Genomic DNA, 27,911 nt, shown 5'->3' with positions numbered 1-27,911 from the left:
TTTTGGGAGGAGCCCAATCGGTCATGATACCATTACTGGTCAAGTAATTCGCCTCGACCCCCATTCTGTTAGGTGTGCAACAGTGTGCAGTTAGTAGGAGGCAACTTCAGAGGAATCGGTATTGCGTGAGGCCTTAGTGAAGCCGGGGGTTCGCAGATCAAGATACATCAATTGAGATGGGAACGAAGTATCTAAGAGGCAACGTGGAAGTAGATACCAACTGAAATCAAAGTTCAAGGCAGTGATCAACGTTTCCTGGGGGATTTCCCCACCAGTTTGGGAATGGATGGGGTGTTCTACTTGCTCCGTAAACGGCGAAGCTCAGGATAAAAATGACTGTCTGAGCTCCACCATCGAGAGCACCTGACGGGGACAGACGGGATTCAATCTGCATCATGGTTTTGCTAGAGTTATCTGGTGGTACTTACCGCCGAGAACGTAATTGTACTTTCGGTACCAGCCCTGTGTACGGATCAGGACGCATCTAAATATCATCTCCTAAAAGGACTCACCGGGTGATATCGACGAAGCCAGACTTGAGAGATAATCCCGGTGATCACTGAGCTGAGTACAATGGAGCTGACGCCTGTACTCAGGAAGCCTGCAAACTATAAAACATAGGGAGTGAATATCCCACCCCATCATCACAAACGCTTTAATGACGAGGACTCACCATATAGATAACAGGCAAGATGATGCGATCCACATGAATTCCTTTAATCACAGGCCAGCGCTAACACCCAGGCACATGAGCAGTCAGGACCAAACAATAAGGTAGTTACAAACCTTGAAGATCAAGTATTGGATTCCTGTAGGAATCATTCCAAACAGCAAACCAACAGGCACCTGCAGAATAGCACGTCAACCCAAAGTGCATAGACAAGACGTGATTCTCTCAAATGTTGTGAAAACGTACCCAAACATATGGACCACTAGCTCCGTAGATTTTTCCCGCCAAACTCCACGTAACGGCAGCTGAGTTCAAACTTTGGACAGTCGCCCCACTCCAGACATTTGTGCCAATCGGATCAAGAAGTGTGTCTTTTTGAGAGACGATGATAGAGGTCATGACTGCATAATTGATGAATGCACCTAGGAGGGTACCCCAGATTTGTGCCATGAAAAGAGCGCGCGGAGGGATCTTGAGGTACTGGCCCATTTTCAAATCGCCTGCAAGGCCGATCGAGGCACCGACAACGTCCTGGGAGAACGAGGTTCACAACGACCGGGATGAATGAATAAATCTGCTCCTCACGTGGCTCCACATGGAGAAGTACAAGTTGGACACAGGTTTTCCAGGATGCAAAACACCAGCAACCATTTTCATCTAGGAACATGCAGGTATTGTTGAGCCGCACTTCCCCTGCACCTAGCACTTCTCACCTACCAATTGATTCGTGGCGATACCGCTCCCAAGTCGAGCGTACAACAAGTTTGAAAACGGTGCAACAAATGACCCGAGGAGGAGCGCCTGCGTCGTTGACAGTCATATAAGGGGCCAACCTATATGATATGGATAAAATGCTTACAACGATGTAGCCATACCAAGGGAGAGTTGTATTCCCCTTGATGATCACAATAAGACCTGCGATCGAATTTAGCACTGGGACTGGGAACGTGGAAAACCGAGATAAAATTACCGGCCAAGAAAGCGAGTGCAAGCAATATAATGTACCACCACCACTCCACTTCTTCGTACTTCTGCATTGCCTAGTGATCAAGTGCGTATGGTCAGAAATCAAGGGGTCATCTCGTAATCAGAACTCACGATCCAGTGCCTGTCTGGCTGCTTGCCCGTCTTGGCAAGTTTAAACGAGTCCCACACGTATCCACGCCAGAAAAGCACACAATGCGCGATCAGACCCCCGATCTGCGTTAAGTGCGGAGCCATTTTATCGCTCCAACTTCCCTAAGGCAAAGAAGAGGGACGCACAGACCAACAAGCAGTCATATATGTCCAAACGGTTGTGCCTGTAAGCTGAGGTAATCCCTCGATGGCCAGTGCAGTTTCGTTAAGCTGAAACTTCGTTCCGAAAACGAAAGTCTGGTTGTAACGGTCCCCCTGAAGGTTGAAAATAGAGGTTGACAACATAGGGTAATTCTTTGCCTGTGATAAAAAAAAATTGTTAAAGGTAGAGGACTTAATTAGTCGGCACGGCAACGAACACACAGATTGGAAAATGACTTGCGTTCCACACGTTTCCGAAATAGATTCCCGCCATGGCGACGTAACAAATTGCATAACCAACCCACGAATTTGCTTGCTGAAGCAGTGGAAGTCTAATGATAAGCTGGAGTCAATTCATCGTTCGGGAGGGGCTAAGCTGAACTTACGACATGAACAAACTTCCAATGTACTGCCAATCAAAGCTCAAAGAGCCCAGTCCAAGACCTTCATTAGCGTCCCCACCTCCAAAGATATGCGTGAAGACGGTTCGGATATTGGTCGGTGCTCTCGCCGAGGCGATGCAGAAGAGTGATACACCGTTAAGCGTCGGGAATCTGCGATTGGAAGAGCACTAAGCGACATTCCGGGGCTAAAAAAAGCCAAGGTCTCGACCATGGCATTTCTGGCGTACATGTACGCAGGGAAGACTTCCCAAAGGGCTATTCCCGTAAATGCAGTCCAGAAAAGCTTAAGGCGCTTCCTCGCCGACTTCTTGTCCCAGTGGAGAGCTACGGTCATAGTGTTAGCAAGTAATCTGAGCATTGATGATGAACATACATTGGAATACTGTAACGGTGGGGAGTTGACCCCAGTACACCATCTCGGCAGGGTCTTGATGGTAATAGGCACAAGATCATGACGATCATCGGAAAGATTAATATATACTTACATACCTGGATAACCAAAGTCAATCCTACCTCATCAGAAGTAAGTGGGCATCACTTACTGTTAGAGGTCTTAACAAACCAACAAGTCCGTATCCAAACATGCCAGTACTGAACGTGGCAAGTACGGCTGTCGTTGCGTTCACGTTAGCATTGTAGAAGAGCTGAGACAAGGAGCAGCAAATCTGGTCAGCCCGACATGGCAGCCAGATTGGTAACCACTTGACAAACTTTCTGAACAGCGAAGTTTTGCACTGCGGTCGAGGTTCCGGAAGCACTCGAGGAGATTATCGTAGCGGTGACATGCTAGAGTATCGGGTTAGCCGGGACCATATTGAGAAATGGTCAAAGCCGAGAGCTGCTTACCTCCTTAAGGCCAAAAGGGCCAGGGTTTATAAATGTGAAAACTCTCGCCGCACGGCTCCAGCCTCGCTTTTCGAAGAGATGAGCCTGAGGAACGAGATTCGCCCATAGATTGCCGAAACTGGGGAAGGTCGAGAAGATTAAATGGTTACGCAGACTAGCCGGAAGGGAAATGGGACAAACGTATAGATGATGAGCATCAGGAAGATTCCGGAGACCATAATATCTGTTGGCTTAAAGATGTAGATCTAGCGAAACGAATAGGCGGGAAGAATTGTTTCGATGAAGCCATAAGGGCGACTTGACTAACCTGAGCCAACGCCGCACCTAATCCCGCAATGACGGTCCCAAGCACGAACGATCTGAAGGTTACCGCTGGGTCTCCATCGTCACGGTCATCGATGACAAAGTTGGATACATCCTCTCCGCTTTCAATAACGGGCTCTCCATTAACATATCGTTTTCCATGTGACACCTCTTTATTGACACTACCCTCTGCGCCCTCGATTGCCTCGTACTTTGGGTCATTGGCCTCACGCTCGACTGCAGCGGCAGCAGACTTATGCTCAAAGAGAGGAGGGACGGTATGGGCGTCGTGATTGTCCTGGGATACGTGATGAGCAAGGGACGCACAGCCTTTTTTATCTCCTGCACCGAGATTCCCTGAGGGGTCCATCGGCCCTATTCAGGACGGGGGGACTGCTAAGCCTGAGATGGGAGTGTTGGGTGCTGATACAGAGAGAAAATCCGTCAAGCTGCTAAATGCGGGTAGATATAACCCCCTCATGAGATCCTTTGGGTAACCCTTGGTGCGGCCATAACACGGTGCAGAGTTCACTACACCGGGCAGGTTGTATTAAGACGAAGGGGCTTCTACGCGGAAGAAAACAGAGTCAAGGCCGCCATCTGATGGGATACCAGGTTCCTGTATCCACTACGTGTCGGACAGTGACGCCAGAAGCTGAAGATTCAGTCCAGCGCGAAGGGACAATCTAGATCGCGATTTCGCACCGAAGGGAGTAGAATAAAGATCAGGACGCGTGGTATATTATCGCCCTATGGTTGAAAGGGGACCGGGAGGATTCAGGATGTAGGGAATATGATGTAGCAGTTGTCACCATGCGGGCTGGCGCTCAGAAGTTCATATAGGGGGGAGAGAGAGTATGCCATGCGGCTTCGCGCGCGTTGGGTGCGGCAATAGCCTGATCCTGCAGCAGCCATGATAATTTATTCGGCATCAAGTAATCTACCGAAAGAGCGGAGTTTGCCGAGTTACTGTGGCGCCGTCCAACACCTAGCAATACATATGACCTACTTTGGAAATACCCATCCTCTCGGCGGACAGGCTCCACGCTCAAGTCCTTTCGCTCTCTTCAACTTTCGATTTGGACTAGTCCTCGTAACTAGAGGAAGCCCAAGCTTTGTGTCAGACCCCAACAATGTTTTTCTCCAACGAGCTCCTTTCACAACGCGACAGTGGTTTCGGTTTGCTCTGGTGCGATTACATTTGATGCCCCGATCTTGTTTAAAACAGTCTTGACACCTTGTTGCGCGATTTAAAGGCTAGCAGCCACCCTAGGATCTCGCTCGACGTTCAAGAAGCTTCCTCGCCGCTCAATCTTGAACGCTGACATCTCCTCGTTGTGCAGTCTTATCGAAGAGCCGGATGAGCCTCTTGCCCTACGACTATCGAGTAACCTCATGGTTGGGGTCACGCGGTGTGTGAATAAAACAAATTTGTCCAACCACCCGGCCGCTGGAGAGTGCGCTGTTGCTGATTCTTTTTGATTAGCGTCTACGTTGCGAAATGCGAGATTTTTGCGGCTGACGTGTCCCAAGTTCACGCAAATCTCAAAAAGGCCGTATTCGAGATGAAGTCCCATGAAATCGGATGGAAAGATTTGGTCATGACAACCAGCAGCGTTCGTCCCGGACTTGTTACTCTATCAGCGAACGATTCAATGTCGGGGGAATTCGACTTGCAATTCGATTTATTTGAGCCTGTGAGTTTCACGGGGACCTGTCTTCTGGTAACTCTTTGATCGAGTCCATTCATTTGCAATGCATAGTTTTGGGGAGACATCACGACTTCCGATCTGTCCTTCGGATCCTCCATCACCCTCGCATCACCGCGCTCAGATCTCACACTCATAGAACCTGCGTCTTCCTCTCAAGGTAACCCCCTCACCTTACCAGAGCCCCAAACTCCCGATATGATCCGCCGAGGCGAAACGCCTGCTAGCGCTCAATATCACCATTTCTCATCCCAACAACAACGTAATCGCGATGATCACATTCTCAATGAAGATCACCTGCTCGTATACAATCCTACATCGGATGTGTCCTTCGGTGGTTTTGCTGAGATGGGAGTGGATGATGGATTTCAGTTCGGTGGCGGGGATAACATGGTGGGACTTGACTTTGGTGGATTGGATTTCGGGTTGGGTCCTGAGGCTTTCGGCGAGGGCGAGTCGGCCGTTGGAGCCTTTGGTGTTGAACCTATGGGGGCTGCCGGAGACCCTTTTGAGAATTTTGAGATGGATTTGGGCGATATTGGGTGCACAATTCTCCCAACCTCGTACCAAGACCCAAAATTCATTGCTCCTTATTGCACTGGCATCTTAGTTTTGGCATGCAAAACCCACAAGACGGAGGTCCTCAAGCTAGTACGGCTGCTCAGGTAGCTGCTTCAACTGGAGGTAGCCCTGCGAGGAAGCGCGTGCGTGTCGCTTCTGATCTGCCTTCAACCAACTCCTTATTTGCGCCTTCTATGTTATGAACTAGATGCGTGAAGAGTTGGCGGAACCCGGATCTCCAAAGCTAGATGCCGATGCCACGACAAAGAAGCTGCGCAAGACGAAACCGCTCACTTCTAAGCCCATTGTTGATGGCCGTATCGAGCTGACGGATGCCGAGTTGAAAGCTTCTCGAGATCATTATGATCAAGAACAAGAAAGAATTGCGAGGGAAATTGAGTGGAAAAAGAGGGACAAGAGGGAATATCTATTCGCGACTCAGGTATAGCCCAACCCTAAAGTTCTTTTTGGCTGGGCTGATCCATCCCCTTCTAGGCGATCTGGGAAGCTCCCAATATTTGTGCGTTTCTATCATTCGCCTCCTACTTACCAGCCATTGCTTTTACGCGATACCCTTCATGGGACCTCAGTCCACGCTATGTTGTTTGGGATCAGTGACCGGGATTCTCGGTTGCGATTCTTGTCGCATTTTATCCGTGATTAACAACCTGGGAAGACAAATGGTTCCCGACTGTTAACTTTCCTCTTCTCGTAGGTTTAGACTGTCCCACGGTGGCGTTCAGCTATGACTTGCGTCTCGGTTGGATGTGTCGTCGATTGCACAGCGCTGATGCGTTTCGCCTGACGTCAAAAAGCACGTTTTGATGGCCATTAGCTCCTCGGTGGCAATTTGACGACACCTCCTTTGTTCGGTGCTCTCACTCGGTCGCATTCCATGTCTGAACGTTACGTGGGACGAGCTTTCGCGCTTCATTACATACGTTTTTTTATTCCTATCTCCGCAACGAGTGGTGGGATGCCTTGCCCGGCTGTGCCTGAGATGAAGCTAGATATGTGCTCAACCTTCGTCAGGGTGATCGGCCGGACCCATGACTGACCGGATTTCTTCTTGGGGTTGAGACACATCAAGACCGTCCTGCCTGCCTAGCTCGACGCTTATCCCATCTACCTGGGCATTGCTTGCGTATTCTCAAGTTTGTGGGACTCGCACATGCAATGGCCAGAACAATTTGCTATCGAATGAACGGTCACACCCTATCCCAACTACTGAAGCATCTCTGCAATGCATTTACTGCGATTCAAGACTATGGCAAACATCCTAGTGCGCGCTAATCCCAAACTTCATAACTGCGAGTGTTTGTACCTCTATTGGTTTGGCCATTTTCGTTCATTGTGTTCGCTCCAACGGCCATGGAACTAACCAACCAAACTATTTATTGGGTTGAAACCCACCATCAGTTTGTGCACCAGAATTAGTAGAATTGTGGGAGAAAATTTATAGGAATCAAGTTATCGCGCACAAGCATTCCGAGGCCGTCTTCCGCTCACCAGGTATAGTACAGCGGAACACCGCTACGAGACTTTGGAGTTGAAGCCCATATCTTAGAACCACCTGGCAAGCGTCGAAGAGGGGATGGTGACGCTGTGAAGAAGGGGTTTAACGTTCGTGAAGAACAACTTGGTAACGATGTATTCGGTGACGAGGGGGTATTCGACCCGATAGCCATAGGAGGGGGGTAATGGGTTCACATCTATGGTTTCTTGCTGACTGATGCCCTTCAATAGATATCGACATGGGTGACGCGGCTGCGGGTGGTAGACAGACAGGTGTTTTCGACGACATGACATTTAATCCCGGAAGCCAAGTGCATTCTCGTCAAGTATCACTCGACGTGAGCTTAGTGACTTCTCGCACCACCATTCTATAACCTCCTTTCCTTTCCTAACTTCGAAAACGAATAATAGACGCCCGAAATTGGGCGACGTGCTCTTTCTCGCTCACATTCTGCCCTTGGTCTCGCCTCTCAACGTAGCTCGTTCCTCCCTTGGGAACAAGGCGGATTCCAGTCTTCCGATTTTGATGCGGGTTTCCCTGCGTTAAGTGGTGCTGGCGGATCGATGCAAGATCTCGCTTTTGGTGGGACTCCAGATATGCTTCGGTGAGAATAACTCTTCCTACCAGCAAACATGTGGGGACAAATTAACTGAATTTGATTGCCGGCGTTTGAAGGATTGACGGTAGAGGGAGGGGAAGTCAAGATCTGGGTCGCGAGGGTTCTCTTGGTGCTCCGCCTTCTCGATATGCTTCGGACTCTCCTGCGTTCAAGTTCGGTGTTAGTGGGGGAGAGGACATTGTGAACGTGAGTCCCAATCTTGGAATTGGTCGGTATCATCATGCCTCCTCGCCTGTGGTGCTTCAGACTCACGGCATGGTCATTCCACGAGATTCCCAACTTATTGACTCTCAGCAAGAATCTCAGCAATCTCACCTGTCCGACGCATCTCGTCTCGTCGCACTTGAGCGTAATGCGCTCAATTTCTTTGAGTGGGTCACAATGTTTATTGTTGCGTTTACGATGCCAACTGTGTCTGTGATCATCTGTTAGGTATACCAAGCAACTACTGGCTTCCAAACAATCATCATCCATTCGACTTCAAGATATCGCTCCTGTTGAAACGAGTACTCCTCGTGTTGCTGCTGCTGCTTTCTACCATTGTCTTGGTATGTACAGGCACCGTGTCTTACTGTGGCTGACCCGAAAATTCATCTCTCTCAGGGCTCGCCACCAAATCTTTGATTCGCTTAAAGCAAGAGACACCTTATGCTGATGTTTTCATATTCCCTGCTTGAGCATTGCTCCAATGAATGTTGCATGACTTGTGTATCTTGTCGAGCCTGATCGGCTCCTTATTTGTGACCCTTATTTTTGCGTATGTACCAATTTCTTGTAGCCACACTGCTTTCATGATTTTTCCTGATTGGTACGTGCTTTTGACGACCTCAATCTCAGGTCAAGCGTACGCACAATATAATTCAAATTTGTAGAAATTCATTTTGTGCCAACAATGATGATGCTTGCGGCGATTATCCAATGACCAGTCTTAAGGACGTAATTACGAGGCGCGGAGCACGCTAGAGGCTGCCTAAAATCATGCAACCTTGATCACAATATAGAATGAAGAGCTAGAGCGAGGATGTGAGTATACTAGGCAACTCAGACGCCAGGTGTCAACGCTATTAATGGAGTAGTTAAGCCAGCCCAGCACCCACATGCAGGGGCAAATTGTCAGATTGACGTTCCTGAGCCTTGGAAAAACCCAAGCTCGCGGCACGTCACCGCCTCATGGAAACGACCTATCGAACTTCCTGGGGAACCACAATGTAGATTACTGCCGCATTTCGAAGCATGGGGCTGTTCAGTCAGAACCTCGAAGCGCAAGGAGCTCGAGAACGTGTCCGTGAGTTTAATTCACGAAGCTGACGGTTTGAAAACACAAATGCACGGCCGAGTTTAACTGGAATCCCGTCCGAGTCCAACTCCTTCAGGATGGGCTACGGAAATTCATTGGAATCGCGTAGAGTCCAGGAATTGAAACAAAGATTAATTGCACGGCAAGTCACACATGTCGTGGGTAAACCCAACGCAGTGCAAAAAATACCTCCATTGTATCAACACGGAGAGAATCTGGAGAACCAAAAATTTCAATGGGTGCAGTTGTGGCATGTGAAATGGAAGCAGGGAAATCTGCCAAACGCCGAGCTTTACGTTTCAACCTAGAAGTCGTTCCCACAAAACCCGTGCCACAATGATCGGGTTAAACAAATCCACACCCGGCCTGACTCCATGTACCACACCATCCAGGGTATTTGCAACCATTGTGTTCTTTTGGCTAGCTTGGTTTAAATACTTCCAATACGCCCTGAATCTGGCACCGTATTCAAGAGTGTCCCCCTCTTGCGGGGTCGAGCTTAGGAAGCCAAAATCGAGCGAACGATTGAGGTCGTAGATGGGGATGCAGATTTGATTGGCCAATTCGAAATAGGAACGCGAAATCGGCAGCGAGGCGACATTAGCATCGTTGGTGGAGTCGGTGATATGCCTGTGCAATGCTGTATTGAGCACGGCGACACTCCCCAATGCCTTCATCATCCCTTGGGCAAAGAGTGGATTCACGACTAATTGATTCCTCAATCGTCAGTTCACATCCGTGTGGGGGCGCTAAGGAGGGAGAATATCGTACACATAACAGAATCTCCTACTGCGACGAAATTGTTGGGCGTGGGTGCTGATAAGTAGTCGATATACCACGAGGTAGACTTGTTTGGACTCTTAGAACCGTCGCGACACATTGAGCCAGATGGAACAAGAGACGCACCAATTTGGCAGGAAGTATCTGGATCTCATCATCAACCTGACTCTCGCGGAAAAGATCGAATAACTCGTAAACCCAAAGCGAAATGTCTTGCAGCGCTGGGTTAAGCTTGAACAACTCTTCGTGCGTGTCACGAAAAATTTGATCGAGTTGAGCTAAATTGCTGGGTGGTGTCACATCGCCGACGCCGATGTAATTCATAAGCACTGTGGTGTAGGGTAAGTATCGTCCCCGGGAAACGAAACGCAGATGACACACCCTCGTTATCAAAAACCTTCTCGATAATGATGCCTTCTCTTGGTCCTTTCCCGCATCCGCCCACATCGAACATGGGGAGTTGGAAATACAACAGAGTCAATTCGTCCCAATTTCCCCAGTTGGGGTCGTTCCGTGGTACTAACTTGGCAATACGGCTCTTCAACTTCTCACCCTTTACAGGAACGTAAAAGCATCTATACACCGCGTTTGGTGAATACGAATGCCGAGTGTATGGTCCCCAATGAGGCACAATGGCGGTTGTTGTGGAGTTAGGCTTTGAATGATCAGCCGCTGCCTGAGGGAGCAATTTCGACGCTATCGCGTTCGCTCCACTGCAATCCGCGAAAAATACACAGGGCAATGTGACGGTCTCAGCTGATTCCATCGAAGGTCTGTAGGACACGGCAGAGATTGAAGCTGATTGTGGTGCAGGAGGGGTATGTAGATTGGTGACAGTCCCCTGGATAACTTCCAAGGAATCCCCTACGTAGGAGGCAGCCAGCTCACGGAAGACCTCCTCCAGTCTAGCGCCAACGGAGATTGCTTAGTCATAGATGTGCTAGGTACCTCTCGCATAGTCACTCACTGGACTCTATGGTACTCGAGTCCAGGGTGTGTTGCTGTAGACCTCCAATTCCAGAGACTGCCGAATATCAAACGTCGAAAGGAGGGGCGTATCTTGTAACCCATCCTACGAACAGCCTCATCGAAACCTTGGTAAAGTGCTCGGCATATGATGATTGTCATTGGCAGTGGGAAATGGATGTGGCCACGCTGGGCAACACGCGTTGCAGTTCTCTCGATACGGTGATCCGGCTCGATGATCACGACTTGTGTGAAATAATCGGATAGGATACGGGCAGTAGCGTATCCCGAAATGCTGGGGAAGAGGGTGGGGGGGGAAGGATAAAGAATAACTAAGGAATTCAAAATGGGGCTCACCTTCCCCCGGCGATCACAGCTGTCCCTTCCACTTTTTTCCCATTGCGTTTGGTGCGGAGCAGTTCGAAATGGGAAAAGACCATCGTCGTCTTTTTGACATGGTGACGAAGCGCTGTCCATGCAATGGAAGAGACGATACAAAGTCCAACAAGGAAAGAGACAACCTCAGACAGCATTTTTAGTGGCGTTGGAGGGCAAGGCGCACTACAACGACGTCGTATTTATGTCTCAAAAACGCCACGTTGTGGGAAATCAACACGGCTAACGACGTTTATTGTTAATTGTTCCTCCAACGTGGTAACAAATGTCAATCCCTATATCTTGACTGATCTGAGTACCTACAGGCCAAGGGTCGGAATGACATCCAGTTCTCTGCCACGAGACTGAGCCCGTAGGTAAGACCCTTCAGTGAGGGAAATGGGCTTGAACATAATGCTGTGTCGACTCTGAATGGGTCAAATGACGAACCATGCATGATTCTCAGTTTGATTGCTAATTAATTAATATTACTATTAGTGATCATTTCCCAAGACTAACCCCGAGCCACGGTTCTCGGACTGATGGCTCCAGTACAGAGGACTGACCCCCAAGAGATCGTCCAGTACATGGGTGGGTGTCTCTGGTATGGGGCGCCTACTGGCCAGTAACAGGTCTGACATGCCAATCACGAAAATCGGACAGGCAACTGGAGCAAAGTCCCCTGGTCCAGAGCACTCCGGAGGCTCCAGAGCACCTGGGAGCACCTGGAGCATGTGGGAGCGCCAGTCCGATTTTGGTGATATGATACCAGTCGTCCCACAAGGGGATACAACGTATTGTTTTTTCACTGCGAACGGAAACTGTACGTCGAGTACCGTACGTACATGACCAACAACTGTGACGTTGACTGGCAATAAGCATGTGAGCCAACTTTAAAATTGAAGAAATTCTATTACATACAGGAATTTTGAATTGAAATTTGCATAGCCACTCTTCAGCACCAGGATCTGGTGTTGCGACGGAACGAGCAGCGAAAAGTAGCATCAGAAACCTCCCAGGGACCTGATTGGCCGAGTAAGGTGATCCTCATTCAAATGAATAACAGGATCTTCATCAATTCTGTCATCTATTTGAATGAGGATCACCTCGTCCAATCCGGTCGGGAGGTTCCCTGACATGATGCGGCGGCCCGCCCCTAGCGTGACCCCGACAAATGTCGAGCGACCTGGTAAAAATACACTTATGTGGCATTTAGCGAGGGATACTCAAGCGGGGGAAAGATCTCTACATAACATTGTAACCGCGCGGCGGCATAAGTGGCTAAAGTGATAAGACAAGAGAGATGCGAATACATGAGCACTACATGGTAACGTAGTAGCGTAGCGTAACAGGGAAACATGTATGTTGCATATGGACAAAGGGTATAATATCAATAACTGATATGAGCATGATATGCGTACCCGCGCGTCATCATTCCACGTCACTCTTCCACGTAGACAGTTGACGTTTGATGCCGGGGTAAATACATATTTTCAAATTCGACGTCTCGTAGCGTGGCCGGTAACTCCGAACCTCAAGAACCCGACAATTGACACAGTTGTAATTTCACTGAGCCTTTTCAACCTAAAAGTAAACCCCTGCAACCGGCGACCATCGGATTAAACACGTTCACACCCGGCCTGACTCGCCATCAAGGATGTTTGCAACCATCGTGCTCTTTTGGCTAGCTTGGTTTAAATACTTCCAACACGCCTCGGATCTAGCACCGTATTCAAAAGTTTCCCCTTCTTGTGGTATCGTGGTCGGGTAGTCAAGAGTCGAACAAACGATTGAGATCGTATATGGGGATGCAAATTTGATTGGCCAATGCGAAATAGGAACGTGAAATTGGCAGCGAGGTGATGCTAGCATCGTTGATGGAGTCAGTGATGTGCTTGTGCAAAGCTATGTTGAGCACGACGACACTTCCCAATGCCTTCATCATCCCTTGGGCAAAGAGATTCGCGACTGATTGATCCCCACTTGTCAGTTCACAGTTCTGTGGCAAGCCAGAGAAGTATCGTACACATGCATGGCGGAATCTCCTACCACAACGAAATTGTTGGGCATGGATGCCGATAAGTAGTCAGTGTACCATGGGGTAGACTTGTGGAAGAAAAGAAGTTTTGCGTCCTATTGAGCTAAATGGACACGACGCAACCAATTTGGCAGGAAGTCTCCATCAACATGACACTCTCTCGGAGAAGATCGAATAACTCGTAAACCCAAAGCGAAATGTCCAGCAGCACTGGATCGAGCTTGAACAACTTTTCGTGCGTGTCACGAAGAATTTGATCGAGTTGAGGTAAATTGCTGGGTGGCGTCACGTCGCCTACGCCAACATAATTAATTGATAAGCATACGAGGGCGTGTCAGTATCGGCTCGGGGCACGAAAATGCACCTTCGTCATTCAAAACCTTCTCGATAATGACGCCTTCTTTCGACCCTGTCCCGCATTCACTCACATCGAACATTGGGAGTTGGAAATACAACAATCCCAATTTCCCCAGTTGGCGTCACTCCGTGGCACCAAGCCCGCAATACGACGCTTCATATGGACCCCAATGAGGTGCCACAGCAGCCTCCTTTACAAGACCAGGGTTCGAAATGATCAACTGTTGCCTGGGGGAGCAATTTCAACACTATCGCGATTGCTCCGCTACAATCCGCGAAAAACACACAGGGCAATGTGACGGTCTTAGCTGGTTCCATTGAAGGTCTGTAGGACACGCTGAGATAGAGGCGGTGACGATCCCTTTCCCCCGGATTGGAAATAGATGTATTCCAGTCTGGCATCAACAAAAATTGCTTAGTTTTAGGCGTCCTAAATCCACCCACGGTCCTTCGATTCGGTGGTACTCGAGTGTGCGTGCAAGGGAAGATATGATATAGAGTCCAACAAAGAAATAGGGAATGTTTGGATGATTTGACGCTCATGGCGACCTCGCATTTATGTAGCAAAGAAAGCGGGCAACAAGTTATGTTGGATGAGTGAAATCGGCATTCGAACGCCAGACTGTAAGTATCGAGGGAGGTCGCTGAATGGGTCGAATCAGCGCTGGCAACCAAACAGGAACCCCGGAACCCCGCTCGGGGCCATTTCTTTGATTTTTTAGTCATTCAACTTAGAATCTCGTACTCACTGATGGATTGGGTGACTCAGCACAGATGCGCAGAGTAGCGGAGATTCAACCCCTCTGGAAACAAGGTTTATTTTTTTCCCTTAGTCTCTTGCCCGCCATCTCCAGACAGTGAGCACGATTTAGGGAAAAGCCCAACTCTCTTTTTGACTCGTGTCGTGTCCAAGTTGTCCCCTGCCCGCTTGGCTAGCTGTGCATGCCCGCTATGTCCATTCGGTGAGTGGGATTTATCAAAAGCTAGGCTCTTTGACACATACTATAACTGGGTTACTGCCTACCTGCCCGCTCGCCCGTTCTGCCCGCCATCCCTACTCGTATTTCGTTCGCTCGGGTATACGCCGATTCTAAGGATACTCTATCAAACGTCCATCAGTCATTCTAACCAACAACCCATCACCATACATATGGATTTGAAAGCACCTATATAAACCGCATGATGTATAACATCCGAGTTTTCGAAACCTCGAAGGCCCGATCTTCGAGTATGGATAAAGATTCATGGAACCGTTAGAATTATTCTATCATCTTCGAACCCATCTCGATGAGGCAATAAAGCTTTCAACTAAGAAGCGGGACAACAGATGTCAGTGTGGCCAGTCGGCAGCACAAATAAGGCAGCTGGAAAATACCCAGAACCGGACCTAAAATATCACGAATTGTGCGGCCATCCTTGTGTACTTTCGTCCGAGCGGTCCCTGCTCCTCGGTTGAGAATGTATTCGGCCGGGTTTGGTAATACCTGGGATGAAATCAACGTACGAACTCACGAAGCGCTGAATGTGCGGACGTCTCAGTCCCTCAAAGAGAACTGAGGGGAAAAACGAGATTTCACAACTTGCGCGTATTGGGTTATTCAGGAGGTCATGTATAGTCGTCACACAGCATGTGGCTCATCTGGACAAACTTATTGAGGGGGCCTCCACTAGGCCTCCACACCACTCTCCTGAAGAATTTGACAAGGGTGTGGTTCGGTGCCGGAACAATAGATTCTCACGGTATTCGAGATCCCGTGGTGTTGTCCGGTAACTTGAGGTTTGAGTTGACCGGAGAACCGGACGATTTGAGTGACATCACTCGTTTTTTGCGATTCCACTGAGCCTTCCACTGAGTCAAGACCGAAAAAACTTTAACGTCTGGCCTTGTGATGTTATAGGAACGGGTTGCTCAAGCACGCAACCCAACGTAGCACTATATAGTAGCTGGATCTCATTTGGGTATTTCATGTGATAACTTGATCCTCTAAAAGCTCTTCTCGCGTTCAGCATACTCAGGTTCAATTTTCAATTTGGGTCCCATAATCTGTGGCCGTATAATAACTCTCCCCGTGAAAATGGAGAGCCCGGGCTATACTTAAGGCGGATCATTCTCTGTTTCTCAAACTCGATCTCTCTCCTCCTTGCCCTCGCTCTCACCGGAGTCCAGGCTAGTACACCTCCCGTCTTTGACAAACCTAGCGAGACCGATTCGCTGACTTATCTTCATACCCCTCACCCCTAACATTCCCCATTTAATCACCTAACAGTCTGAGACTCCTTAACCTAATTCGTACAATATGTCGTTCCCTCAAGTGAAGGGCGTTACTTACCATGGTTAGTGCCTGGATACTTTAACTACCTTCATGACAATACGGGAGGAAAACTGATGAATGTCCTACTTTTGGTGACTATTCTACATGGCGCTTCGCCGGATTGTTTGTGTGATCATGGCTTTTGTTGCACCCCCGCTTCGTGGATATAACTTCCCCACATGGGACCCCGCATGTCCCTGACTACGCGCACACATGTTTCATTCGTTAACTACGTTGCCACGCGCCTGCCTGAACCTGGTCCACCTGACACACCTCCCCGTCCCGCTCCCGGCCTTCCAACCCCTTCAACGCCATAAATCTGACCAAACCCTTCACCTTCTCGGGATCATCGAATGAATGGGAATGGGCTTGTCATCATCATGATTACCCAATGACATCGACTCACTCCTCATCAACTTTTACTCTCGCCACCATTCCACGGCATCCATCCGGCCTCAAACACCCCTCATTCCATGCGAATCATCAATTATGACGAATTATCCCAAACCAAACCCCTGACTCTTCACCACAGGTCCAAAACTTACACCTGCTCAGGCGGTGATCCTCACTGAACCCGCGATCAAGTTCGTGGCTGCCCTTCATAGGACATTCAATCCTACTCGATTGGCGGTATGTACCCTTCACTTTCTTGATCTCTCTCTCTCTCTCCCTTCTATTTCTAATTGACGTATCTCTATTTCCCTGCCCACATCTCAACTCCGGCACGTCCATGCTCTTACACGCGATCTCAAAATAAAAACAAAAAAGCTCCTGCACGCCCGTCAAGCCTTCCAAAAGCGTCTTGACACACTCTCATCTCCATCCCCTTTGACTTTCACCTTCCCGCCCGAAACTGCGCACATTCGAAATGACCCTACGTGGATCTGTGCGCCCCCTGCCAAGGGGTTGGAAGATAGAAGGGTTGAGATTACTGGGGGTGTCGGAGAGAGGAAAATGGTTGTTAATGCGTTGAATTGCGGAGCGAAGACGTTCATGGCTGATTTTGAGGGTGAGGCTTTTTTCGGACTTTCAGCTCGGGACCACTCGGTGTTCCAGTGTTTTGAGTGTTTTGCTACTCCCCATATTTCATCTTAGCACCTCTTTGCATTCCACGCCTTAATATGATCCGTGTCACATTCCCGATTCAGTAACTGACAACTTCATTTTGACTTGACAGATGCCAACTCTCCGACCTTTGCGAATTTGGTCAATGGACAGGTGAACCTACGAGATGCTGTTCGTCGTCAGATCGATTTCGAGTCGGGTGGGAAGAAATACAAGCTTGTTGAGAATCCGGCCGTTTTGATTGTCAGGTGAGCTTATCGTCCTTCACGTCCTCTGGTAAAGAAGCTGATAAACTCGATATCTTCATCGCCTCGGGTAGGCCTCGCGGATGGCATCTGGAGGAAACTCGGATCCGAATCGATAACAAACTCCTCTCCGGATCCATATTCGATTTTGCACTTTATTTCTATCATAATGCCAAATATCTCCTCGCTCACGAATCCGGACCCTACTTCTACCTCCCAAAAATGGAGCACTACCTCGAAGCGCGCCTGTGGTCCGACATATTCTACTTTTCTCAATCATACATTGGTATACCTGTTGGGAGCATTCGAGCAACGGTATTGATCGAGACGTTGCCGGCGGCGTTCATGATGGAGGAGATCTTGTGGGAATTGAGGGTTCATTCGAGTGGGTTGAATTGTGGAAGGTGGGACTATATTTTCAGTTTCATCAAGAGGAGAAGGGCGGAGGGTGGGAACGCTATTTTGCCGGATAGGAAGGATGTGACGATGGAAGTTGGGTTCATGGATGCGTATGTAAGGTTATTGATTAAGACGTGCCATAAGTGGGTTGTTGTTTTTTTATTATTTTCCCGTGATCCTTGATCAGGTTTTTTTTTTTCAAGGCGAAAAGTAGCAGCGATGGGCGGGATGTCAGCCCAGATACCTATCAAGAACGACTCAGCCGCTAACGAACTCGCCATGTCTAAAGTCCGAGCGGATAAACTTCGAGAAGTGAGAGCTGGACATGATGGAACGTGGATTGCGCACCCCTTGATTAGGGTGATTGCACAAGATGTGTTCGATGCGCATATGCTAGGACCTAACCAGTATCATGTGTTGAGGAACGAGGTTGTGGTTAGGGAAGAAGAATTGTTGAATGGAGATGTGATAGGAGGAAGGATCACGGAGGAGGGTGTAAAGGGCAACGTTTTTGCGTGAGTTTGAGCTTCATTCAGGTTTGGGGTCAAGTTATTAGATATTGATGTCCCCCTTTCTTTGTGGGCAGGGCTCTGGCGTATTGCGCTGCTTGGGTGACAGGGAATGGATGTATCCCTATCAACGGTCTTATGGAGGATGCGGCGACCGCCGAAATTGCCCGCGTTCAACTCTGGCAATGGGTTTATCACGGTGCTCTCCTCGTAAGTTTCCCAACTAACTTAATTCTCTCTTTTCCTTTACTCATAATTCTTTCTTCGCAGGACACCGGCGAACCCGTTACGAAAGCGCTCGTGGAAAAGCACATCGCTGAGTATATCCCCTCCGTGCTGAAGATTGGAGGTGTGAAGCAGTACCATGTGGATATCGCTGCGAGGTATTTGTCGGGTGAGGTCGAGAAGGGGGAGAGGAAGGAGTACCCAAGTGAATTCCTGACGAGCGATTTGATGAAGTATTTGGATGCGGAGTTTACGGGAGCGAAGTTGTGAGTACTATGGTGGATGGGTGATATATATGTGTGTGGTAGGAGAAGTCCTGGAGAATGAGGCTTTTCGATTCCTTTTTTGTTCCGACCGGTTCGTCTTCGGTCGTCCTTCATGTTTAGCAGGATTTCTCCCGTCTGCATCCTTTCCCGCTTCGCCTTACGCCCCTCACCGCGTATTCTGATAATGTTCGTTTCGACCCTTCTTTTTTTTTTGGCCGTGGCACCCTATATGTTGGTTCGACGTCGCCGACCCCGTTAAGATTTCGCGGCCCCTTTCTCTCTCCTCTACGTGTAAATTCGCAGCGTAGTTATGTTCTGGTACATGTGCTTGTATACATCCCACAGAAAGAAATAAATCAAAATATTTACCATGTCGGCATACTTCAGCATCCTTCCACCGCACCGCCATTCTACACGCCTTGGCTATGGGTAAATAATTCGTTCATTCCACGTCTTTCCCCAGTTCACGTTGAGGTAAGATAGGGTTTTTTTTTTTTGGCAAAGTCGAATTTCTTGACCTCCGTATCTTAGCGTACACGCTCGGCGAATATAACATCGCTGAATTCACGTAGCTTGGAACCGAGTGTTATTTAATAAATGAACAAGCAGCTACCTTTGGAACAAAAGGGCAGGGGGACATGCCGGTTCTGCGATTTGTGGCACTCGAGCACCCAGAGAATGCGAATGCTTGATCGGAAGGAAACCGAACTTGAAGAGGGAGCAAATATTTCCATTATGCAACCACTTATTATAATGTTCGATTTGTTGAAAGGGACAAGGCCTCCACTTGGTTATAGATTAATCGTTAAGCAATACTGTAGGTCATGAATGAGATATATATAATATGTAAAAAAAGATCTGAAGAGGTCGATATATTGCTTAAGTTAAGTTGGTGCGTTCTCATTCTGAAACCACTGGATTAACAACGATCATGCAAAGGCGTTAGAGAGCCAGTAGGTTGATATGACAGGGATATCGTGAAGCCGGTTTCGGCCGATCAATAAAGCAACCAAAAATATTGCACATAAGTAGCCGTCTGGGAAAATGTTGCTTCGCCGCGCCTTGCGGCTGTCCGCACTGTATACAGAGATTGTTGTTATCACTATAGCCCAATGTGGACGTAGCGCTTCAGCGGCTACACGCTCGCACAGGACGAAAGCGGAACTAAAAGATTACCACTTCGTTTTATAGTGCATCGGGGCTGTTCTATAGAACGGTGGCGCACAGACGCGTCGAAGAGGCGGTGTCACTAGGAATAATGTGAGATGTTGCGCATCTGTGCAGCGCTTGGCCGGGTGCATGTTGCCGGGCCCGGTGCGGCATCATAACTTGTACTCCAACAGAGATGGTTGCACAAATAGGCAGTGCAATCTGGCAGTTGGGCGCGCGGATGAGATGCGGCGCGAAGCTTCACCGCGCATGGCTAGCTCGATCAGTCATCACGCTACCTGCCAGTGCGCTTATTAGAAGCCGCGCCAGAGAAGAAACCCATGGTTGCATGTCTGCCAATTGAATGTATTAGAATGCTGTGCTGTGCATGCTTTCGTTGATATTTCCGTAAAATCCTCTTCGTCATTCGTTTTGTCCAACACACTCAATAAAACCATTATGAAATGGCCAGGACACACCAAGAGAACCTGGGAACCCCCCGGTACTAGTATCGTTGAGAGACCAATTCTTGAGTCGGAATGCATGAACGGCTGAGGCAGTGACAGCAGATCGTTGAAATTGTATACATATAGGGTTTGAATTTGAAGACAGAAACTCAGTTGGTGATCCGGTTTGTCGTCCTCCTACTTCTGCTCCAGATGCCATATATGACTGATTAGTGAACGGACTTGGTACACATATGTTCCGACGGTCGAGGCGACTTCGGACCAACCTCGGACCCTCTTGGTCTTTGCACAGGTTGACTAACATTCAACATAGATGTCAAATGCCACTCAGGCGAATGGACGGTCACTGTTAGAACTAAAGGATACCCCACAGCAGAATCTAAAGCATGCCTGAGCGAAATAGAGAGGACAAATATGAAGATACTCTCCCAGCGCCTCTTGATCGATCTATTTTGAAAGTTTCCCGATACCGGTCCAATCACCAATCAATAACCCTCTAATGGGACTCCAATAAACAACTCGGATATCGGGTTCCCACAATCCTCTGTTCACCCATGCATCGGCCCACCACCTCGCTGACCAAACCAGCCAAATCCACGCAAAGATTCGCCGAGCAACTCGGAGTTTTGGAGGAAGAGGCTTCTTCGTAAGTCCCGCCCCGGAAACTTGGGCGTCCCCGGTAGTCCCGTAAGCATCAGTATCTTTTTTGGGAGAGCCGTTTGAATTTGATTGATCATTCGGAGCAAGGCTAAGAACGAGGAGACTTTCCAGGATGATGCCGATGGGTTGAGCGAGATAGAATGATATGATAGATACATCCCAGAATTTCGTATGCGGACGACGTGCGTCGATTGGTACACGGTCCATGATGATGAGATGAAGGAGAGTGGAGAAAATGAACACAATAACAACATTCTTGCCACGGTGGAAAGCTAGTCGTCTGGGGTTCATGGCGCGGCCATCAGAGGCGGATGAAAAGACGGAGAGCAATGACCCAAATGTTTGACGGAGCAGGTAATGCCACCTGTTTCCCCAGAAGTCCGCGATGGAGTCTGCGAAAAATGGCATATTGAACATGGGCGGCCATGCCTCTGGGCTGGTGATCCCAATGAATGTAAAGAATATTGAGATTATGCAGTAGTACACTGCGATACCAAGGTATATCCATGTGCAAAGGGCTATAGCACACAGGATCTGTAACCAAAGCGGCAGAGTCGCAGAAACAGGATACGGCGATAGGGCGTTGAAATCCATCGACTTGACGAATGTGTCGACTGCATCGACTGTGAAGTAACAAATAACAAACCACGCTACAGACTTTCTCAGGAATTCCCCCTTAGACCATGTGTATTGCTGCTTGATGCCTTCAACAACTCTTGGAGCAGCAAAGTCCCAGTATCTACCCGAACGCCAGCTACAACCGCGCATCCCAAAAACCAGGTCAATGGAATAGGCAAGCCGACCCCGAAATGTGTTCGGCAAGGGGAGGGGCGTCCCAGTTTGAATGTTTATCACCCGAGGAAGCTCGGAGCCGTCAGAAAGTTGGATGACACAGGTTTCTATGATACGCATCATGCAATAGAGGGCAACCGTCGCAATCCCGGTGTGTAACTGCGATCAAACGATCAATGTTGGAATCCCGTGTGAGCTGTATAAGCTCACCTGGGGATCAAAGTCTCCACCATCCTCAAGGGTTCGAAAGTAGGAGAAGCCAAACTTATAGAAGTAGGTAATTGCGAACGGAGCAACAAAGAGTCTAACAAGCGTTGTCCATGATTTCCGGCCGTAAGTGGATACAAAAATTGCAAGCCACAGGCGGAATAGCCCAGCGACAAGATGCGGCAGAAGTGTTTCGGCGTATTTGGGCCCGGGGGCACCTGCAATGGACTCCTCTGATAGGGACTGCCACCAATCAGGGAGTCTTCTCAACTCCCCAAAGAGCCCGATCATCCTTGAACAAGTCTGCCAGAGTTCAAGCCGCGATTCCTCAAGTGCCTTGAACTCTCGTCCCTAAGCTAAGAAATGGAATGAAGTGCTCAGTACCGGTGAATCTAACAACAACCGCCATCAGAGACCTGCCTTTTATTGGGGTTGACTGCGAGTTTGATAATATTGACGCGTTGTCCTAAGACTGGTGTCGTCAACACATACATAAAATTGAAATTATTGGCTGTTCCCACGACCAACAACCCATACCTCGACTGTGGAACTCATCCAGCAAGCCAACATTTGCTCTGGGCGTCTGCCGTAGCGATCTGGACATCTTTGAAAACGCCATCCGAAGGTGTAAGTACGTCACGCTGATGAATGCCTCCTGAACAACGGCTATGTGTCGCCCATGAGGCTGCGGTCACGCCCGTTCAGTGTAATATGCCTTCACATGTGGATCTCCATATATCCATATGATGCGGAAATCAAGGCGAGCGGTGATTTGAATATCTCGTCTCTAAAGCTGTGATTATGTACATACTTGCAACTGTGCAATATTTACGTAACACAGCCATTTCCGCTCAAAGTCTTGTTGCACCGCAAATCTGCTATATAGGTCCGTCCTCAATGGTTTTCTACACCTTTCCGACTTTTCTCCTGTGTGACTTGTTTCCCATCCCCTATCATCAATGTCGCGGATGGCTCCCTGGAAGGCAGCCGAGCCAGACAAGATACAACAATTCACGCCACCTCTTGACAACATGCCCGTGACGTCCCAGAATGTTCCAGCAGTACCAATCGTGCCTCAGCGGTCCAGGTTGCGGCCAGATGGCACCCGCATTGGGGAACTGCAACATCGAGATCCTCTGGCGGTTGCTACGCATTTGCGGAGGCGGAGTGATGCCGGAAATTACCCTTCTATGCTCTCGGGTTTAGTTTTATACTCGGATACGTACGGGGGAGGTGTTCGTCTTGCTGGGCCCTCACATATAGATGCTCCTAGCGCTTCTGATCTGATCGCCTCAGCAAAGTCACCCTCGTCCGAGATGCCAGATGCAAAAGCTTTCTATATCCCGCATCCATCTGCCGAATTGCAACGCAGACCGCATATCCGTCGCAAATGTCGAGGGAAATCGAGTTCAATATCGAGTTTACCTGCTCATGACCAATATCAGTCAGACTCAGTAGCTCCATTGCCTCAGTCGGCACCTGCTGCAAGTTCATCCTACTCCGAGCGCCACCCCCCATCCCTAACAAGCCGAACCGACTCTCCAACCTCCTCTTTCTCTTCCTCAAAATCATCGAAACCATATCTTCATCCCATTATTACCCGGGGCCTTCCAACTCAGCCGAAGAGCAATGAGCATGTGGAGTGGCCCGCTAAGAAACCTCGCCATCCCGCCTTCCTTTTCCCGCTCCCAACCCAGACTGGATCAGCCGACGTTTCTGGAAGCACAATCAAGACTCTGGCAAAAGTATCAACCTCTACTTCGACCTTAGGCATAGCCCTGGAACCAGTCCTTGTCAGTCCGCCGCCCTTGCATCCTACTCTAGAACGCCCTAAGGCGGTGAAGGTCGTCGGCCAGGCCCAATCTGGCCCAACAACGAAAAGAAGCAAGAAGGTGATCGTCGAGAGCACGAACTCAAAGGATGCGGCGGCCTCCTTGTCCATTAGGCCTAGCTCTTCTCGCCCGCCAGTCTCCGTTTCTGGCCCTGGAACCAGCAGCAGCAAAGGGAAGGAAGCCGTCAGGCCGTTCCAACGACCCTTTCGTCCTCTTCCAAAGCCACCTTCGAATCCTGCGCCTGTACGCTCACCCGAAGCCACCATTGCCCCCATTTCCGATCGAAAATCGCCGACCCTTCGTGCACTTCTCGATCCTCCATTCACTCTTCCATCACGTACGATATTCACCCAAGCACCGCCTAACTCTCCTGCTAACTCATCCAAAATTCTTCACACTTCAGACTCGACGCCTTCCCTTACGCGGTCAGCTTCCCTCGACAGCATCTCTATATGGTCTCAGGCCTCAGGTCCCGCTACTGGTGCTCCACCGACACGTGTGAGTTCTTTAGCGTACCCTATCAGTGGGCCACGTCAGCGGATGTCTCGTAGAAGCACCAATCGTTCGATGCGGGCCTTCATTGTGCCACCTTTAGCCGGGGGGCAGAAGGAACAGAGAATCTCGATACTCTATCAGAGCACACAAGAGGAACTCGACACTCTCACAGACTGGTTACGATACGACTCCTTATTAGAAGGGTCAAATACGATCACAGGCATTGCTCCGTTGGACAATTCACTTTCTCTAGAAACTAAATACGAAAAAGGAGGCGGCAATGAACCAATACCATCTGGGGGTTCACATTGGGGTCTGGTGACGGAGGATAAGAAACAGAAGACCAAGCTCAGGAGAGCGGACACGAACGCTGTGAAGGAAATGTTATTACAGCGACGTGAACGTGCTCAACTGGATGCTCAAAGCCGCGCTCAGGATATTCCCAAGAGGTTCGCAGGGATGGGGTTTGGCAGTCAGCTGGGAAGGAGGCCCAGTCACGCACAGGATCGTAGCGCCAATAATGTAAACAGGGGACCCCCGAACGGGAAAGGGATGGAAATGGGAAGGATGATTGCTGTTATGTGAATTTCCTCATCGGACAAAAAACTCTTTGCTATTGTTTTTCCGCTCATTCTTTATTCGTTTATGCTTATTCTACCTCGAACACGTTCCTTCAAACTCTTATGTAACTCAAGTTCTATTGCCATGACCTTTTTTTTCGCATTTCACATCGGCATTCATACCTCTTGGTGCCTCTTGGCACCTGTAATAGTCGAACTCCATGAACCTTAATGTGCAATTACGTGATCCCATCCAGGAACCATAACGCAAAGAGAAAGGGGTCAGTGTGATGCGTGAAGTAATAGTGGCAGTACATAGGCGACAAAGCAGCAACACAGCTTTGCCCCAATTCAGGCCTTGGCAGAGTGCCCGACGATTTTCTGAAGCTCTGAAGGGGTGAGCGCACAAGAAAAAATATGTGAGCAATACGCCACAGACATAGACATCGAACGTACGCGGGAGTGTGATCGTCTCGCGCGTAACAGTCGCTTTTATCTGATTGTCGATGTTCGGTGGTACAGACACGACGCCCGTTGACGTATTCAATGACCAGCCCAAAGAAGCTACATAAGACTCGAAATCGGCCCCTAAGGCGGTGCATTTTTTAAATAACGGGGGTGTCAAATCTGGGGTATGTGAAATCACCTTGTAAGTTGACGTAAGTTGCAAATCTGTCCCTCCCAATGTTTGTGAATGTTGCCTGGACGGCCCTAATCACGGCGTCCCTTACGGAGTCATCAAATCCTGCGCATTCCACAGTATAATTTTCACGCAGTGGCGCAAGTTCTTGCGAGAGATACGTTTTCCAGAAATCTGGAAAGCGGCATGTGTGGAGGAGATTGGAGAGTTGGATGAGATTCGGGAGTAGTGGCCGGAGGGGGTCGGGTTCGCCATCAGGAAGGGGGATATTCTACGGGAGGACGTCATTTTGAAGGTGTCACAGATTAGAGAAACGGTACACGCCTGTCTTTCGCCGAGAAGAGCAAGACAGAGGTTGAAATCGGGAGCAGGAGCGGCAGTTAGAGCCTTGATGAGGATATTTATCACCACGTCTGGATTGTACAAGTCGGGATTGAATTGATATCTAATGGATTTCCCATCAGTCAGTGACAAAAACCTTACGCAAAAAACCTAACAGTTTTAATATGGCAAGATTGGGGAGACAATCGTATTCCCGCTCTCGTATCTGATGGTACAAATAGTCCTCGAGAATGCCAACGTTTTGAGGATTGTATCTATCTGAATAATATGTCACACACATTGAAAAACAAGACGACAATAGCTACTCCTCACCCACTCCCTCCACCAACTGATCGATGATCTCAGTTCTTGTCGAAGGCTTCGTCCAATTCTCTGCCATTTTTTTGAGACGATGCTACGTCACGTGGCCTGGCCACGGGAATAACCCTTCACACGCGCGCTTAAATCTGCCATTCAATTCAGTCATGGACGCATCAGCTGAGCCATCGCAGCGACCTGGGGAGGACGGAGGATCGCAATCAACCGATGAGGAGATGGACCCCCAAGCTGGGGCACCTATTCAAGAGCCTCTAGCTCCTCCTCTTGCTCCAAAAACTCCCCCTCGTGCTCCAGATGCCCCCCTTGCTCCAGGCAAGCCGAAACCAAGGTACAAGCTTCGATTTACCATGGCAGGTATGTGCTGTCCTCCGGAGTCTTATTAATGTATTTGAGCATACATATAGGCCACAAGATGGGACTCTCTTGTGTGAGATTCAGCCCTGACGGCGATTATGTTGCTAGCTGTTGTGCGTGAACGCTATCATTCACCCAATCCATTGACTCAGGCTTTAGCTTATCTAGCTGCCGATAAAAAGATCATAATATGGGATGTCTACACTGGGCATCAAGTCAAAACACTCGTTGGACATAACGAAGGATTGTCCGATGTGGCTTGGTCTGGTGACAGCAAGTATCTTGCCAGCGCCTCTGACGATGGGTCTATTCGCATATGGTCCGTAGATGAAGTATGTTCACTTTCCTTCCCTTCACAAAGAGCTATCTTATTAGTGAGACAGGCACGGACGCTCAGAATCCTTAAAGGCCACACAAACTTTGTCTTCTCTGTCAATTATAATCCACAATCGAATCTCATTGTTTCCGGAAGCTTCGATGAGACGATAAGAATATGGGATGCTGAAAGAGGTACAGGGGTCTACTATTCCCTTGATCCAGTTCTGAGGCTAGCCTCTAAAGGGAAATGCTTGAAGTCCATCTCGGCCCATTCCGACCCGTGCACGGCTGTCCAGTTCAATCGGGATGGAACATTAATTGTGTCCTGCAGTTATGATGGTTTAATGTTCGTCGTCTTACCCACATGGCGATTTCCTTATGGCTAATGATCGTTATTAGCCGAATTTGGAATACAGCAACAGGCGAGTGCCTTAAGACTCTCGTAGACGAAGCCAACCCATGCGTGTACGTGTATAACCTCGAATTGAAGCGGATAACGAGTGTAAACGATTCTTCAGCTCACATGTCAGGTTCTCACCCAACGGGAAATTTGTCCTAGCATCTACACTTGACAATACGATCCGTCTCTGGAACTTCCATACTTCCCGCGTTCTGAAGACTTACGTTGGTCACAAGAATGATGCCTACTGCATATTCTCTGCGTTCAGTATCACTGGATCCGGCAAATGGATCGTCAGCGGCAGCGAAGATTACAGCATCTACCTTTGGGACCTACAGACAAAGGAAATCGTTCAGACACTAGAAGGGCATAAAGATGTAGTCGTTGGTGTTGCAGTAAGCACAACAACACTTTCATTTTTCATTCCAATCTCATCATGCCACGCCCTTGGCAGACACACCCAACTCGTAATATCATTGCCTCCGGAAGCCTGGAGAAAGATCCCACCGTGAGACTTTGGTATGAAGATACTGAGGACGATGCAACGGAAGGGAGCGCAGAAGACGCCCCTGACCATGGACAATAGAACTAATTAATCTTGCTCTTGGATTAATTTCTGGACACAATCCAATGGCTC

At 48.8% G+C, this 27,911-nt stretch overlaps 10 protein-coding genes across 10 annotated transcripts; 4 read left to right on the top strand and 6 right to left on the bottom strand.

The window, feature by feature from the left end:
* Positions 1–26: 26 nt before the first annotated feature.
* Positions 27–3,871, bottom strand: EI90DRAFT_3200246 (oligopeptide transporter; the record flags this gene model as incomplete). Its single annotated transcript, XM_039066419.1, has 22 exons — positions 27–363; positions 429–462; positions 513–608; positions 674–733; positions 787–846; positions 917–1,201; positions 1,256–1,327; positions 1,388–1,471; positions 1,530–1,585; positions 1,641–1,710; positions 1,769–1,870; positions 1,934–2,107; positions 2,190–2,280; positions 2,335–2,502; positions 2,580–2,676; positions 2,726–2,779; positions 2,891–2,996; positions 3,064–3,138; positions 3,199–3,316; positions 3,379–3,443; positions 3,506–3,738; positions 3,829–3,871. The coding sequence occupies 22 exons, from the start codon at positions 3,869–3,871 to the stop codon at positions 227–229; spliced, it is 2,280 nt and encodes a 759-aa protein (XP_038907734.1). The 3' UTR covers positions 27–226.
* Positions 3,872–4,485: 614 nt separating this feature from the next.
* On the top strand, positions 4,486–8,977 carry EI90DRAFT_3160787 (Rec8 like protein-domain-containing protein). The gene is made up of 15 exons (XM_039066269.1): positions 4,486–4,690; positions 4,758–4,913; positions 4,988–5,198; positions 5,265–5,752; positions 5,821–5,914; positions 5,980–6,213; positions 6,267–6,291; positions 7,191–7,283; positions 7,339–7,464; positions 7,518–7,624; positions 7,698–7,891; positions 7,963–8,277; positions 8,339–8,454; positions 8,510–8,714; positions 8,779–8,977. Exons 1-14 carry the CDS (start codon positions 4,635–4,637, stop codon positions 8,581–8,583), a joined length of 2,289 nt encoding a protein of 762 aa, XP_038907733.1. The 5' UTR covers positions 4,486–4,634; the 3' UTR covers positions 8,584–8,714; positions 8,779–8,977.
* Positions 8,978–9,262: 285 nt separating this feature from the next.
* On the bottom strand, positions 9,263–11,681 carry EI90DRAFT_3098308 (uncharacterized protein). Its single transcript, XM_039062549.1, has 6 exons — positions 11,307–11,681; positions 10,951–11,244; positions 10,365–10,888; positions 10,110–10,312; positions 9,975–10,050; positions 9,263–9,909 (listed from the first exon to the last, which is right to left on the bottom strand). Exons 1-6 carry the CDS (start codon positions 11,480–11,482, stop codon positions 9,503–9,505), a joined length of 1,680 nt encoding a protein of 559 aa, XP_038907732.1. The 5' UTR covers positions 11,483–11,681; the 3' UTR covers positions 9,263–9,502.
* EI90DRAFT_3200221 (uncharacterized protein) lies at positions 11,645–12,819 on the bottom strand (the record flags this gene model as incomplete). The annotated part of the gene is made up of 6 exons (XM_039066418.1): positions 12,389–12,819; positions 12,242–12,347; positions 12,170–12,192; positions 11,844–12,145; positions 11,775–11,798; positions 11,645–11,741 (listed from the first exon to the last, which is right to left on the bottom strand). The coding sequence occupies exons 1-6, from the start codon at positions 12,461–12,463 to the stop codon at positions 11,645–11,647; spliced, it is 627 nt and encodes a 208-aa protein (XP_038907731.1). The 5' UTR covers positions 12,464–12,819.
* An 816-nt stretch (positions 12,820–13,635) lies between these two features.
* On the bottom strand, positions 13,636–14,531 carry EI90DRAFT_3098305 (uncharacterized protein). The gene is made up of 2 exons (XM_039062548.1): positions 13,727–14,531; positions 13,636–13,656 (listed from the first exon to the last, which is right to left on the bottom strand). Exon 1 carries the CDS (start codon positions 14,443–14,445, stop codon positions 13,876–13,878), a length of 570 nt encoding a protein of 189 aa, XP_038907730.1. The 5' UTR covers positions 14,446–14,531; the 3' UTR covers positions 13,636–13,656; positions 13,727–13,875.
* Positions 14,532–16,016: 1,485 nt separating this feature from the next.
* EI90DRAFT_3148147 (malate synthase) lies at positions 16,017–18,744 on the top strand (the record flags this gene model as incomplete). Its single annotated transcript, XM_039065567.1, has 8 exons — positions 16,017–16,053; positions 16,564–16,661; positions 16,800–17,040; positions 17,209–17,344; positions 17,416–17,883; positions 17,944–18,255; positions 18,327–18,459; positions 18,520–18,744. 8 exons carry the CDS (start codon positions 16,017–16,019, stop codon positions 18,742–18,744), a joined length of 1,650 nt encoding a protein of 549 aa, XP_038907729.1.
* A 1,579-nt stretch (positions 18,745–20,323) lies between these two features.
* On the bottom strand, positions 20,324–22,796 carry EI90DRAFT_2982448 (uncharacterized protein). Its single transcript, XM_039055991.1, has 3 exons — positions 22,436–22,796; positions 22,019–22,371; positions 20,324–21,967 (listed from the first exon to the last, which is right to left on the bottom strand). Exons 2-3 carry the CDS (start codon positions 22,304–22,306, stop codon positions 20,804–20,806), a joined length of 1,452 nt encoding a protein of 483 aa, XP_038907728.1. The 5' UTR covers positions 22,307–22,371; positions 22,436–22,796; the 3' UTR covers positions 20,324–20,803.
* EI90DRAFT_3160783 (uncharacterized protein) lies at positions 22,497–25,160 on the top strand. Its single transcript, XM_039066268.1, has one exon. The coding sequence runs from the start codon at positions 22,975–22,977 to the stop codon at positions 24,925–24,927; it is 1,953 nt and encodes a 650-aa protein (XP_038907727.1). The 5' UTR covers positions 22,497–22,974; the 3' UTR covers positions 24,928–25,160.
* Positions 25,161–25,253: 93 nt separating this feature from the next.
* Positions 25,254–26,263, bottom strand: EI90DRAFT_3148146 (armadillo-type protein; the record flags this gene model as incomplete). Its single annotated transcript, XM_039065566.1, has 6 exons — positions 25,254–25,291; positions 25,359–25,490; positions 25,549–25,813; positions 25,858–25,987; positions 26,040–26,142; positions 26,197–26,263. The coding sequence occupies 6 exons, from the start codon at positions 26,261–26,263 to the stop codon at positions 25,254–25,256; spliced, it is 735 nt and encodes a 244-aa protein (XP_038907726.1).
* A 154-nt stretch (positions 26,264–26,417) lies between these two features.
* EI90DRAFT_2954968 (uncharacterized protein) lies at positions 26,418–27,860 on the top strand (the record flags this gene model as incomplete). The annotated part of the gene is made up of 8 exons (XM_039055433.1): positions 26,418–26,556; positions 26,607–26,669; positions 26,725–26,888; positions 26,940–27,066; positions 27,118–27,220; positions 27,274–27,339; positions 27,393–27,669; positions 27,729–27,860. 8 exons carry the CDS (start codon positions 26,418–26,420, stop codon positions 27,858–27,860), a joined length of 1,071 nt encoding a protein of 356 aa, XP_038907725.1.
* Positions 27,861–27,911: the final 51 nt, after the last annotated feature.

Source organism: Cantharellus anzutake (genome assembly GCF_015039405.1).
Source record: "Cantharellus anzutake strain C23 chromosome Unknown EI90scaffold_241, whole genome shotgun sequence".
Classification (NCBI taxonomy): domain Eukaryota; kingdom Fungi; phylum Basidiomycota; class Agaricomycetes; order Cantharellales; family Hydnaceae; genus Cantharellus; species Cantharellus anzutake.
This window is presented reverse-complemented; position numbering and strand designations above follow the sequence as displayed.